Here is an 11,970-nt window from a genome sequence, read left to right on the forward strand (position 1 = left end):
TCTGCTTCCTCGAGTCCGCCCCACGTCGGGGCGTTATCTCTTCGCTGTGTCAGCTCCAGTCAAGAGCGTCACCCCACGTCCCAGCCCTGCCCGTGCGCCGGCCAGCAGTTTGGGTCACCGGCCGTGCCCCTTGACCTGTCGCTGCAGGTCACTGAGTGAGGGGCGCCTGCGGGGCGAGAGGGGCGAGACTACTTTTCAAGGCGGAAGAACACCAACAAGGCCAAGATTGGCAACTTGTTCGAGGAGATTGTTCCTTCTACTGTGGGCGCGTTTGGGCTTTTTCTCCTAACTTTTCTTCAGTAAAACTAATGCTAAGAACTCGTGCGCGATTGGTTGGCCCGTCGCCAAGTGGGAAGCGGGCGGGGTGGCTCTGGTGGCCCGCTTAGGTGAGCCGGTCCCGTTCTGCCCGCCGCACCGCGGAGGGGCTTGGCCGCCTCGGGTTCCCGGTGGGAGGGACGCCGGGGTCACGCCGCGCCTCCCTGGCGGGAAGGGGCTTGGTTTCTTTCTCGTTCTCCCGAGCTGGATGCAGCTTCCCCTGCCTCCCTCCCCAAACCACGTGGACACCCGGCGACCCCCGAGCCCTTGTTCCTCGACAGCCGTCGTGGCTGAGTCACCGGCCGGCTCGGGTGGGGCGGCACTCGGGCACGTGGCGGCGCTCCCCGCCAGCCATGTCCTGACCTCTGGCCTGCCGCACACCCCACCCCAGGGTGGAAAAATTCCCCGTTGGGAGCTGCCAGACTTAAGGGGGAGGGGCGAGGAAGGGATCAACGGGGGGCGGCTGGGAGAGGGCCGCCGGGGTGAGTCAGCGCTGGCCTCCGTGACCACCGCCGGCCCGAGCCTCGGCGTCCTTCCCTCTCTCGATCGGGGCAGCAGCCCGAACTCGGGACAGACCCCACACGCCCCAGACCCGCCAAGGCGGAGAGTTACCTAGTGCAGACACCCACTTCCCGTAGTGCTACATGCTGACGACCCGGCTGGCCGCCGGCGTTCAGACGCGCACAAAGGGCCACCCCTTCCTCCGATCCATTCATTTTTTTTCCCCACTCCTGATTCAGTTGATGGACCCAGGCCGCGCGCCCTGAAGTGCCCGCAGTCGGTGAGCAAAGGGGCTTCAGACCGGCAGTCTCCACGCAGAGCGATAAGTTCTGTCTCAGCGCTATCAGTAGGGCGCGGCGCCAGCTCTGAGGGCCCGTCTAAATTCGTCTCCCCGCTCCCTTTCTTCCCCCCGCCTTGCTGGCTGGGATAGGGTAGGATGGGGTAGAGCCGAGAGTGACCGGTATGAGGACCCTCAGGGGTAAGACCCCGTCGCCTTCTGGGTGGGAGGAGGGTTCACTTTTAGACCTCGGAGCTTGCCCAGAGCCCCTGACCCTCCCCCGACTGAGGACAGAGGCGGCCGGCGCCTCCCAAGTGAGCTGAGCATGTGTGGATGTCAATCCTGCAGCCCCTCTTCCAGGCCCCCTCCCCAGCCCCGCAGGGCTCAGGTTACCCCTGGCCTTTCCTTAAGGGCACTAGTTCCTCTTTAACCTTTGCAAAAGGGGAATATAATCCTGGGAAGAGGAGAGACACCCCCTCCCCCCAATCTGAAGCCCCTTCTCTGCACTTCCTAAGAGGTGGAATTAATAGAGACTTTTATTGGGGGATGGAGAGAAAGTGGGGGTGTGGGGGTCCCCAGAGCCAAAGGCTTCATGCTTCAGGCTGAAGTGGGTCCTTGGCTTCCAGCCGGGTGTGGAGGGGGGAGGATGGAGAGAGAGAGGCGGAGCTGGCTGGAGGACTGTGCGGCTCAGGGATAAATGCCCAGCCTGAGAGGGGGTGAGCTGACACTGTCCCAGCTGCCACCTAGACTCAGAACTCACCCCAAACCCCCAGCAAAGACATCCCAGGTCTGCTGAAGCTGTGAGCCCCAGGAGGTGGTAAAGGGTGAGGGTGGTGCTGACCTGGAGAAAATGGGAGGAATTTCAGCTTTTTTCCCTCCTGGGACTTGGGAGTGCTTGAGACTGACTGGAGGGACTGGATGGGGCAAACAATGGGCACACCCAAGGATACAGGGAAAGAAGGCTGTGAGGACAGGCAGGCAGGGATGGATAGAGAAGGGTAGTTCGAGTTGGAGCCAGATGGGGAATTGAAGTTCCCCTGAGGATTTGGAGAAGACTGGGGAGCAGGAAAATGAGAACCAGAATAGCCAGAGAGGATTCGAGGGCTAGGAGGCCATGGAGATTGTTTGACCGGATTTGGAAGGAGAAGACATAGGGGCAGTTTGGGAGAAATGGGGCTTCGGGGATGGGAATCCGAGGAGTTATAAAGGAGAAGCCCCTGGATTCTGAGGATGGAGGGTGGAATAGGAGAGGTCTGAGTGGGGGAGGGGGCTGTGCTTGCCTCTGGTCTGTGACCTTTCCGTGGGGTATTTTTAGCTGCATCACCTGCCTCCTTGGGGTGGGGAAGACTCTTAAAGGGCGAGGGATTTCTGGTTCCTTAAGGGACCAGCTGTCGACACTTACTCACATCTCTTGTTCTGCAGCCATGGCCATGCAGAAAATCTTTGCCCGGGAAATTCTGGACTCCAGGGGCAACCCCACGGTGGAGGTGGACCTGTACACGGCCAAGGGTAAAGCAGGCCCATTTAATTGGTTTGTCTTGGAAGATCCCAACCCCGTCTGGTTTTTGTCCCCCAACTCTTTGCCACATCTACTCTTTCCTCTGGGGTCCCTTCCCCAGACCTTTTCTCAGGCCCTCCTCTTCCACCCTGGCTCCTCAGTCGGGAGGAGCAGGCGTCTCTCTCTGCACTGCCCTCTTATCCCTGGGCTTGGGAGGAAAACCTCAGTCCTTTGAGCCTGGATGGGGCTCTCTGTGACCTCCCAAATCCCCCCACCTCAGGCCGATTCCGAGCAGCTGTGCCCAGCGGGGCTTCCACAGGTATCTATGAAGCTCTGGAACTAAGAGATGGAGACAAATCGCGCTACTTGGGGAAAGGTGAGGAAAGTCCAGTGCAGGAAGAGCTGTGTGGGTGGTTTCAGGACATGGGCACACAAGGGGTAGAAGACTGGAACCTGAAGGTCTTGAGGAGCTGGGGGCCACTGGAAGAGACCTGATGGGGAGAGCAGAACCCTTCCAAATGAACCTCCTCTCCCGGCCTCTCTAGGGGTCCTGAAAGCTGTGGAACATATCAACAAGACCCTGGGCCCCGCTCTGCTGGAAAAGGCGAGTGCAGCCCATGCCCCTGCTGTGCTCATCCCAGGCAGCCCATTCTTGGGAGGTGCCAGTCACCCCTTCTCTCCCAAATACTTTTCACTCCTCCATGCTTTGTCTCCGGAGAAATCTGACCTCTGCTCTCCCCTCCTCACATCTGCTCTTCCAGAAACTAAGCGTCGTAGATCAAGAAAAAGTTGACAAATTTATGATTGAGCTGGATGGGACGGAGAATAAGTGTGAGTGAAGGGGTAGGGATGGGGGAGAGGCAGGGGAGAGAGCGCAGCGGCAGAGGCCTGGTTGGGTTATTTTTGTGGCCCACATTTTGGGGCACACCATAGCTGGATGGATTTGTTGTATTAATTCCACAGGCATTTCCTGATGCCTGCCGTCTGCCAGGCCTGGGCCGGGCTGTGGACACAGACCTGAAGCTGACACGTTCCGATCCCTTGGGTGGGGTCTCCCAGAGCTCCTCGGGCGGATGGGAGAGATCTATTAGCAGGCTCTTAATGCCCAGTGGTTTGGGGCCAGGATTCTTCCTGGGGTCACCAAAAGGAGTGTTCAAGGAAATGACCCCAAGCCCTGAGGGAGAAGCTCTCAGACTTTCTTCTACTTGCTGCTTCCAGCCAAGTTTGGGGCCAATGCCATCCTGGGCGTGTCCTTGGCTGTGTGTAAAGCGGGAGCAGCGGAGAAGGGGGTCCCACTCTACCGACACATCGCAGATCTCGCTGGGAACCCAGATCTCATACTCCCAGTGCCAGTAAGTGCAGCTGCCCCTACCAGATCCCACAGGGACAGAGCTAGGGGTGCATAAGCAGCCCCCGGAAAATCCACCTTCCAAAGGCAACTCCGAAGAAGCTATTTCCTGAAATCGAACTAATTATGCTGTGCTCCAGCCCCTCCCCTCTCTCCTTCAGTCCAAATCTGCCCTTAAGACTCCCTGTGCTTCCTTCCCTTGCAACTTAACCCAGCTCCTTTCACATTCCAGTCCTAGGCTCAAGAACTCCAACCTCCAATTCCAGCTCTGTACCTCACCCCCCACATCAGATTGAGAGCTGCTGCATGGCAAGGATCTTGGCCTTTCTTTATGTCTTCTCAAGTCTTTATTAAGCTAAATTCCATCTCCTTATAGAAACCCACTGAATTTATTCTTAATAATAATGTTACCATTTATTATTACTTACAAGGCAGTAACAATTGTATAAAGGCACTGACTCTGGAGACAAACTGCTGGGTTCAAATCCTGGCTCTACCTGTTGACTCGTTTCGTGATCCTGAGCAAATTATTTAACCTTTCCATGCCTCAGTTTTCTCATCTGTAAACTGGGGGATAATAGTACCTAGTTAACAGGGTTGTTTTGAGAGTGAAGTGAGCTAGCACATTATACGTCAAGTACTTAGCATGGTGCCTGCACAAAGCCATGGCATGTAAATGTTAGTTATTGCTGTTATCTTATAATCATATTACCAGGCACCTGCTAAGTGTTTTACATTTAGTGTCTCTTAATTTTCAGCAAAAGACCCTGTGGGGAAGTAGGTATTATCCCTATTTTATAGAAATGAGGAAATATCTCTGATAACTAAAATGACTCCTCCTAGTAAGTAGGGGAGCCAGGATTCCACCTAGACTCCCCATTCCTTCTTGATCCCTCTCACCTGGGGTTCCCCGGCCCGGGTCTGAGCTCCCTCTCCCCTTCCCAGGCTTTCAATGTCATCAATGGGGGCTCCCATGCTGGAAACAAGCTGGCCATGCAGGAGTTCATGATTCTGCCCGTGGGTGCCAGCTCCTTCAAGGAAGCCATGCGCATTGGCGCCGAGGTCTACCACCACCTCAAGGGGGTCATCAAGACCAAGTATGGGAAGGACGCCACCAATGTGGGCGATGAGGGCGGCTTTGCACCCAACATCCTGGAGAACAACGAGGGTCAGTGCTGAGCACTCTGGGGGTCAGAACCCGTAGGTCCCCCCAGAGAGGGGCTGGAGCCTGAGGACCTCTCTTACTCCTCTCCCAGCCCTGGAGCTGCTGAAGACGGCTATCCAAGCAGCTGGTTACTCAGACAAGGTGGTGATTGGCATGGATGTGGCAGCTTCTGAGTTCTATCGCAATGGAAAGTACGATCTTGACTTCAAGTCTCCTGACGACCCCGCACGCCACATCACTGGGGAGAAGCTGGGGGAGCTGTACAAGAGCTTCATCAAGAACTATCCTGGTGAGCCCCCCCAAGTGTTCCACTGTTCCTTCTAGAGTCCCTGGCAGCTAACACATTGACTTCCGTGGCTGCCATCACCACCTGCTCAGGGCCTTGCACCCCTTAGCCCCATCATAATGCCTGTCCAAACTCTCTGCCCTGTCACTCCTCCATGAGGCCCCTTCTAACCTCTTCCCCCTGACTCTGCCCTCAACTCCCACCAGTGGTCTCCATTGAGGACCCTTTTGACCAGGATGACTGGGCCACCTGGACCTCGTTCCTCAAGGGGGTCAACATCCAGATCGTGGGGGATGACCTCACTGTCACCAACCCCAAGAGGATTGCCCAGGCTGTTGAGAAGGCGGCCTGCAACTGTCTGCTGCTGAAGGTCAACCAGATCGGCTCGGTGACCGAATCCATCCAGGCGTAAGTCCCTCCTGGCCTGGACCCATCACAGCCTCCTTCTGTCCCAACCTCGCCCACTAACTCCAAGCCTACCTTTCCCCCAGGGCCTGACCGACCTGTACCCTCCTGACCGCAAGGTTTTCACTAACCCTTGGCCTGGCCCCATGCCACTGTGACCCTGCCATGTCCCCTCCTCCCTCCCCAATGCCATTCTTCTCTCTCAGATTCTGACATTCTTCTCAGAAACTCAGATGCAAGACCAGGAATTTCCCCTTCCCTCCTACTTGCCACTGTTCTCCCCCACAAAGTGACCACTTCCCTGTTGGGCGGCACTCCCCAGGAGGGGATTAGAAGGGAAAAGGCCCATCAGCCCCTGGCTTTCCCACAGAGGTCCCATCAGGCTTACCGAGCGCCCTCTTTCCCCAGCTGCAAACTGGCTCAGTCTAACGGCTGGGGGGTGATGGTGAGCCACCGCTCTGGGGAGACTGAGGACACGTTCATCGCCGACCTCGTGGTGGGGCTCTGCACAGGGCAGGTATGCATGGCTCCCCTCTGCTGAATGCCTGACCGGGTTTTCGGGGAACCCTGGCCTCCCAACCCCGAGTTAAATGTCATCACAGGCTACTCCCTTGGGCCAACCCCAATCCCTCCTCTCCAGCCTCACCCAACCCTCTGAATTCCTCTCCACTCCTCAGATTAAGACTGGTGCCCCCTGTCGCTCGGAGCGTCTGGCCAAATACAACCAGCTCATGAGGTAGAGTGGGTGCAGCAGGCCTGGGGATCGGGGAGCTGAGGCTGTTCGGTTGGGAGCCAGCAGCTCTGACTTTGCCTTCTAGGATCGAGGAGGCTCTTGGGAACAAGGCTGTCTTTGCTGGACGCAAGTTCCGTAACCCGAAGGCCAAGTGAGAAAGAAGCTGGAGGTCCCAGGCCCCCACTGGACAGACCCAGGTCTTCAAGCTCTTCCCTCTGAAATAAACACTGGTGCCAACCAAGACAGTGGCGTGCTCCTCTGTGAGAGGAAGGGATGCTCATCTCTGGGCTGGGTGAGGCAGGAGGAGCGGGGCAGGAAGGGCAGACAGAGAATAGATGTGAAACCTATTAGAACAAGGAGGAAGTGAAGGACTCAGTCAGAGAGGAAGTTGCGCTTGATCTAGAACAGAGAAGTTCCCATGTTGAGAGGAGGTTGGCAGAAGCAGGTGCCGTGTGTGGCCTGAAACCGAAGAGGTACTGACGGAACAAGGAGCCAGCTCCAGGAGAGTCGGAGCAGGGGTGGAGCCCCCCTCGGGAGGTGGGAGAGGCTGGATCAGGTCTGCCCATCAGTTGCAGTGAATGTCCACAGACGCAGGGTAGAGGAGTAAAGGTCACAGCCTGAGTGAGCTGTGTGAGGATGAGAGGACCGACGAGCACAACCACCCCCTGCACGGTGCCTACGAGGTCTCAGAACCGTTCTACACGCTTGACATTTATGGCCCGTGTAAACCTGTAATCTCTAAGCAGCTCTGTCAGATAGGCACTGTTATTACCTCCATTTTAAGGGTGAAGAAGTGAGGCACAAAATGGTTAAATAACTCATCTCCCCCGGGGTAACAGAGATAGTAAGTGGCCAAGCCAGGATCCAAAGCCAGGCCACCAGGCTCCAGAAACTGTGCTTAACAAGTTTTATCTTATAAATCTCTATACAAGTGCCAATATTTGGCCATCTTTACCTACACAAACAGCAAATCATACTGTTTGACCTAAAATTACCCCCCTCCTTCTCTGCCAGTGCCTACAGGACCCACCTTTCTCTGTACAAACCAACCAGGACACTGGGTCAAACAGTGTTTATTGAATGTGAAGTAACCCTAGGCCCGTGGGGAAGAAAATTCCAAGGAGAATGGGGAAGAATACAGATTAAATACCCGCTTGTACATTCACTCTTTCACACGTGCACACACACACACGCACACACACACACCACATACATGTCCAAGCTCCAACAGTGACAAATCAAAATCCTGCTTCCCCCAGCCTGAGTGACAGCCAGTGGGAGATGGCTGGGAGGTGGGCTCCAGGATGGGTACTAATAGCAGCAGCCTTGTCCCTCCCTGCCTCCTGCCCTGCCCCAGGGGCCAGAGGGAGCCTGGATGCCTAGGAGGTGGGCGGCAGCTCTTCCCCGCTCTGCCGCAGACGCTTCTTGGCCCGGATCTCGTTCATGGCCTCTTCAATGGAGCGTGTGTCCCTCTTGTTGGCCACGGGCACTGGGGGCAGATGGGAGGCTGGGGAGGGCCTAGGAGGCCTGGGCCTCCCCTCCCCTCCCCGCTATATCCTGAGCTCCTGTTCCCAGCCCTCCCCCGGCCCCCACTGTGGCCTCACCACAGCCGTAGGTCTTGTTGGCCTGTAGCATGTGGGCCGCGTCCTTGGCTGCCCCCTTGCCGATGAGGTGGCTGTACTTGTCCTTGTAGTCACTGGCGGGGCTCACCACCGCGGGGCCCAGCTGGGCCGCTGCCTCCTCCTGCCGCTGGGCCAGCTCCTAGGGGAGCAGAGGCGGCGCCGTTGCCCAGCAGTCCGGGCCGACCCCTCGCAAGGGACTGCAGGCATAGCTCACCTTTAGCTTCCGTTTTTCCTCAGCCTTCTGGGGGTCCCACTCCTCTCCACGACGGTAGGACTCCAGCTCTTCATCCGAGGGTGCAAATTCCTGGGGAAGTGGGAAGGATAGGGTCAGGGATCCATACAACTGTTTCATCTCATTCCTCTCCCTCAAGGGGGTTCAGGCTGAAAAGGGGCGAGGGGAGAGCGAGGAACTCTGGCCTTTCACCTTTTTGAAGATCATGACATAGCGACACTCGTCATCTTCCCCAAAGGAGAAAGATGTCAGGCCAGCCACTTCCACCACATCGTGTCTGGGAAGGGAAGGCAGAGGGGAAGGAGTCCGTTCAGCCATGAGGAGGTCTAGTGCCCGCCTCTCATGGATTTGCTGGTCCTTTCCTGCCACCCTAGCAGCCTGCCTTCCCCAGCCCAGAGACACTCACAGTATGCTCCTCTCTATCTTGCTCATCGGCTGAAACTTTTTCTTGATCTGCCCACTGTCTTGGATGAAATCTGACACCTCTTTCTCCATCTTGGGAGAAGGAAAAGGGAAGAAGATATGAGATGATGGGTCCACCCAAACACCCCTCTCCCCAGAATGGGCCGACAGGCCATCTAGACCGCCCCACTCCTTCCCGGTTCTCCATGCCACTGGCTTTCTGGCTTCACCTCTCTCGAGACATTTTCAAGACACTTGAGTCCTCAACCTTCTAATTCTAACTTTTAGGAAGTCCTTCCCGAAGGCTGCCTTTGGTCGCTCCAGTTGTTCTCACCCTTTTACGAAACTCCACCTTCTTTTGTTTCTCTTGCTCCTGGAGTTTCTTCAGGCGGGCAGCCTGCTCTGGGGATGAGAAATGGCCGCATGAGGCTGGGGCAGGAAGCCTGGGCGGGGAGCCTCTGCAAAGTTTCACAAGTCTGATGTCCAGTAGAAGGTATCAGGCTGGACAACTCTTTATTCACCAAGCACTTATTGATGTTTACTACCTACCTGGCCCCATGCTAGGCCCTGGGATGCAAAGGTGATTAAGATACACCAGATGTGACAATGAGTAGAATCATGTTTAACCCCATTTTTCAACCCCACTGGAGAAACAGTTAAATATTTATTTAACACCCACCACACATAAAGAGTTAAAAGGCATCTGGAGATGTAAGGAGAATAGACTAAGCCCCTGCCTCCAAGAGTTATCTTCTCATTGTCTAAATAACAAGGGGGAAGTTATTTAACTTCCTATGTTCTGTAATACTCCCCACTTCCCACTTCTGCCAGACAGGATGAGGCCGAATGGCTAGCTGGACATAGTTCTTTGGGAATGCAGGTGTGCGAGGTTAGTTGCGAAGGAACTCCCCACCCTGGGGTCTTACTTCACCCCCCTCCTCTTCCTCAGATCCAGCCTCCACACCAGACTCTGTCAGGCCTCTTGCAGTGGCATGTATGTTCTACCTGGGCCCTCCACTCCTGCCTGTCTTCCCCCAGGATGTGACCCTACTGCCTCTGCAGCTTGAAGCACGTGCCCCTTCCTACTCCTGCTCCTCACCCCACCCCCTCCTCTGCCATTTCAAGTCCTTTACATTTTTAACATCCACTTCTAACACAGGATCTGAATCCCTCCAGCTGCACTGAACCTCTCCCCATGTCCTTAATCACTCCATGTCTTTGCACAGGTTCTTCCTCCTGCCTGGAACACTTTCCTTCCTCAAGCAAACTTGTGCAATCCACCAGGAGTTGGAGTGACTTCTCCCTCTGGGTTCCCAGACACCAACTATAGCATCTGCTGAGAACCAATATAATGTAACTTTTTGATTTGTTTGTCTCCCCTACCAGACAGCCTAAGAGCTCCTCAACTGTCAGCAGAATGAGCACTTATCTGCCTGACCCTCAGTGCACCATACTTTGGCCCCCCGACCTGGTTCTCCTGGTTTGAGAGTCCTCTTTCTCCATCTACGGAGGTGGCACAAGATTATGGTTAAGAACACAGGCTCAAGAGTCACCTGGATTTGAAACCCTGCCACTCACTAACCATGTTACCTCGGGCAAGTAACTTGACTGTGAACTTCAGCTTCCCAGTCTGTCAACTGAGGCTAGTGATCCCCACCTAGATAGTCGTGGTGAGCATTAAATAATTCCAATTCCTAATACGCTCCCTCCTTTCTCACAGCCTCACGTACACAGCTCCCTCGACCTGTAACGCTTTTCTCCTCCCTATCACTTACTCAAATTATCTATTCTGCAGATCTTGCCTCATTTGGCCCACTGCAGGGTAGGTCAGGACCCTACCTCCACATCCTCACAGCCATCATTTCTCTTTCAGAGCACTTATCAAGGTGGTTATTAATTGCCTGTGTGACCATTTCCTCAATTCGCGGTCAGCCCGCGCCGTGGGCTCCTTGAGAGTATCCCTGGCCCCCAGCACACAGCAGGCATTTAGTAAATAATGGATGGCATTTTGATATTAAGCATAGATTAACATTTAGATATTAAGCCCGGGATAGGGGCTCGTCCACGGTCAAAACCCGCAGGGTTGGGAGCCGAGGTCCGCCCCAAGGCAGTCATTTCGCCGGCTTCATGCACGCGCCGCAGCGCCCCGGGAGGCCTGGACCGCCTGTCGGGCCGCGCCCTAGACCCGCCGCCGAACTCCAGGGCCCGCCTGCAGGGAAGTTACTCGGAAGACACAGGCGGGAGACTATGACCAATCGGACAGGGCCGGGGTATTCTCATCCCTCCAATCAGCATCACCATCCACCATGGCAGTTCGTGAATTTAAGGCTACACATAGGAGAAGGGTTATTGGTGGGAGGCAGAAGGGACGGGGTTAAATCAAGTAGGCGGGGCAGAAAGACACCAAAGAGACCAATAAGGACCCAGCAACCAGTTGGCAGTGCCGAGGGTGGGGCGGCTCAGAAGAAAGGTCGAACAAATCTTAATACGTAGCGCTTTAAGTTGAGATAGCCAATGGAGGGGAACGGATTGTGGATGGGCGTGTCCTGAAGCCAATCGGAATAGAGACGCAAGCCAGAACGCGGGAGAAGAAAAGAGTCGGGGTCGTTTACACCCTCCTCCAATCCGAGGACCGGACTCGAGGACCAAGGACTACGAAGGAGATGGGTTGGAGGCGTCCTACCAATCAGAGCATGCCATAGCAGACGGGCGGGTCCGACGGCTAATTAAAAGCAAGGACTGTGGAAGGCCAGGGTGGGAACCAGAAGGAGGGTGGGGCTAGGCTTCAGGTAGCCAATTATCGTCCGTTAAAGGCAGGGGGCGGGTCGGCAGCCCTTTTAAGGACTTTTGGGGGCTCCGAAGGGGCCTGTGAGGGGTCTTTCAAGGTTGAACAGGCAGCATGGTTCAGAGGAAAAAATGCGGTCCCGAGAACTGGGCGAAGAAAGGCGGTTGTGAATTTGGGATCCTCACCTCGGGCCTTGCGCCGAGTCTCCTGGTCACCGAGGCTGGGCGGCTTCTCCATGGAGCTCAGGATAGAGCCCAGTAGGTCCGCCATCTTGGGAGAAACTGAGAAGGGGCGGTGCGTCTTAAAGGGAAGGGCGCAATGCCTTTAAGGCCGGAAACTCGTCGGAGGCGAAAAACCACGCGAGGCCCCGCCCTCTTCCCGCCCCGCCCCCTCGCGGTAGA

At 55.8% G+C, this 11,970-nt stretch overlaps 2 protein-coding genes across 3 annotated transcripts; one reads left to right on the plus strand and one right to left on the minus strand.

Annotated features, from left to right (window-relative positions):
• The first annotated feature begins 527 nt into the window (after positions 1-527).
• On the plus strand, positions 528-6,761 carry ENO3 (enolase 3). Of its 2 annotated transcripts, none has more exons than XM_037808336.1 (12): positions 528-1,096; positions 2,516-2,602; positions 2,872-2,967; positions 3,137-3,195; positions 3,353-3,422; positions 3,810-3,943; positions 4,885-5,107; positions 5,196-5,393; positions 5,597-5,798; positions 6,204-6,312; positions 6,473-6,531; positions 6,614-6,761. In XM_037808336.1, the coding sequence occupies exons 2-12, from the start codon at positions 2,518-2,520 to the stop codon at positions 6,681-6,683; spliced, it is 1,305 nt and encodes a 434-aa protein (XP_037664264.1). In that variant the 5' UTR covers positions 528-1,096; positions 2,516-2,517; the 3' UTR covers positions 6,684-6,761. The 2 variants fall into 2 exon arrangements, with proteins under 2 accessions (XP_037664264.1, XP_037664265.1); XM_037808337.1 differs by lacking the exon at positions 528-1,096 and adding an exon at positions 1,832-1,880.
• Positions 6,762-7,585: 824 nt separating this feature from the next.
• SPAG7 (sperm associated antigen 7) lies at positions 7,586-11,912 on the minus strand. The gene is made up of 7 exons (XM_037808355.1): positions 11,755-11,912; positions 9,119-9,186; positions 8,789-8,877; positions 8,575-8,659; positions 8,365-8,454; positions 8,133-8,289; positions 7,586-8,017 (listed from the first exon to the last, which is right to left on the minus strand). Exons 1-7 carry the CDS (start codon positions 11,837-11,839, stop codon positions 7,908-7,910), a joined length of 684 nt encoding a protein of 227 aa, XP_037664283.1. The 5' UTR covers positions 11,840-11,912; the 3' UTR covers positions 7,586-7,907.
• Positions 11,913-11,970: the final 58 nt, after the last annotated feature.

Source organism: Choloepus didactylus, chromosome 18 (assembly GCF_015220235.1).
Source record: "Choloepus didactylus isolate mChoDid1 chromosome 18, mChoDid1.pri, whole genome shotgun sequence".
Classification (NCBI taxonomy): Eukaryota; Metazoa; Chordata; class Mammalia; order Pilosa; family Megalonychidae; genus Choloepus; species Choloepus didactylus.

What these genes read in the sequence shown, in the direction of transcription:
- SPAG7 (XM_037808355.1), bottom strand. Translation starts at nt 11,839, where the DNA reads ATGGCGGACCTACTGGGCTCTATCCTGAGCTCCATGGAGAAGCCGCCC. An exon ending in GACTCGGCGCAAGGCCCGAG is followed by an intron (nt 9,187 to 11,754) that starts GTGAGGATCCCA and finishes TCTCATCCCCAG; the next exon opens with AGCAGGCTGCCCGCCTGAAG. An exon ending in ATGTCATGATCTTCAAAAAG is followed by an intron (nt 8,455 to 8,574) that starts GTGAAAGGCCAG and finishes CCACTTCCCCAG; the next exon opens with GAATTTGCACCCTCGGATGA.
- ENO3 (XM_037808336.1), top strand. Translation starts at nt 2,518, where the DNA reads ATGGCCATGCAGAAAATCTTTGCCCGGGAAATTCTGGACTCCAGGGGC. An exon ending in ATCGCGCTACTTGGGGAAAG is followed by an intron (nt 2,968 to 3,136) that starts GTGAGGAAAGTC and finishes CGGCCTCTCTAG; the next exon opens with GGGTCCTGAAAGCTGTGGAA. An exon ending in GGATGGGACGGAGAATAAGT is followed by an intron (nt 3,423 to 3,809) that starts GTGAGTGAAGGG and finishes TGCTGCTTCCAG; the next exon opens with CCAAGTTTGGGGCCAATGCC.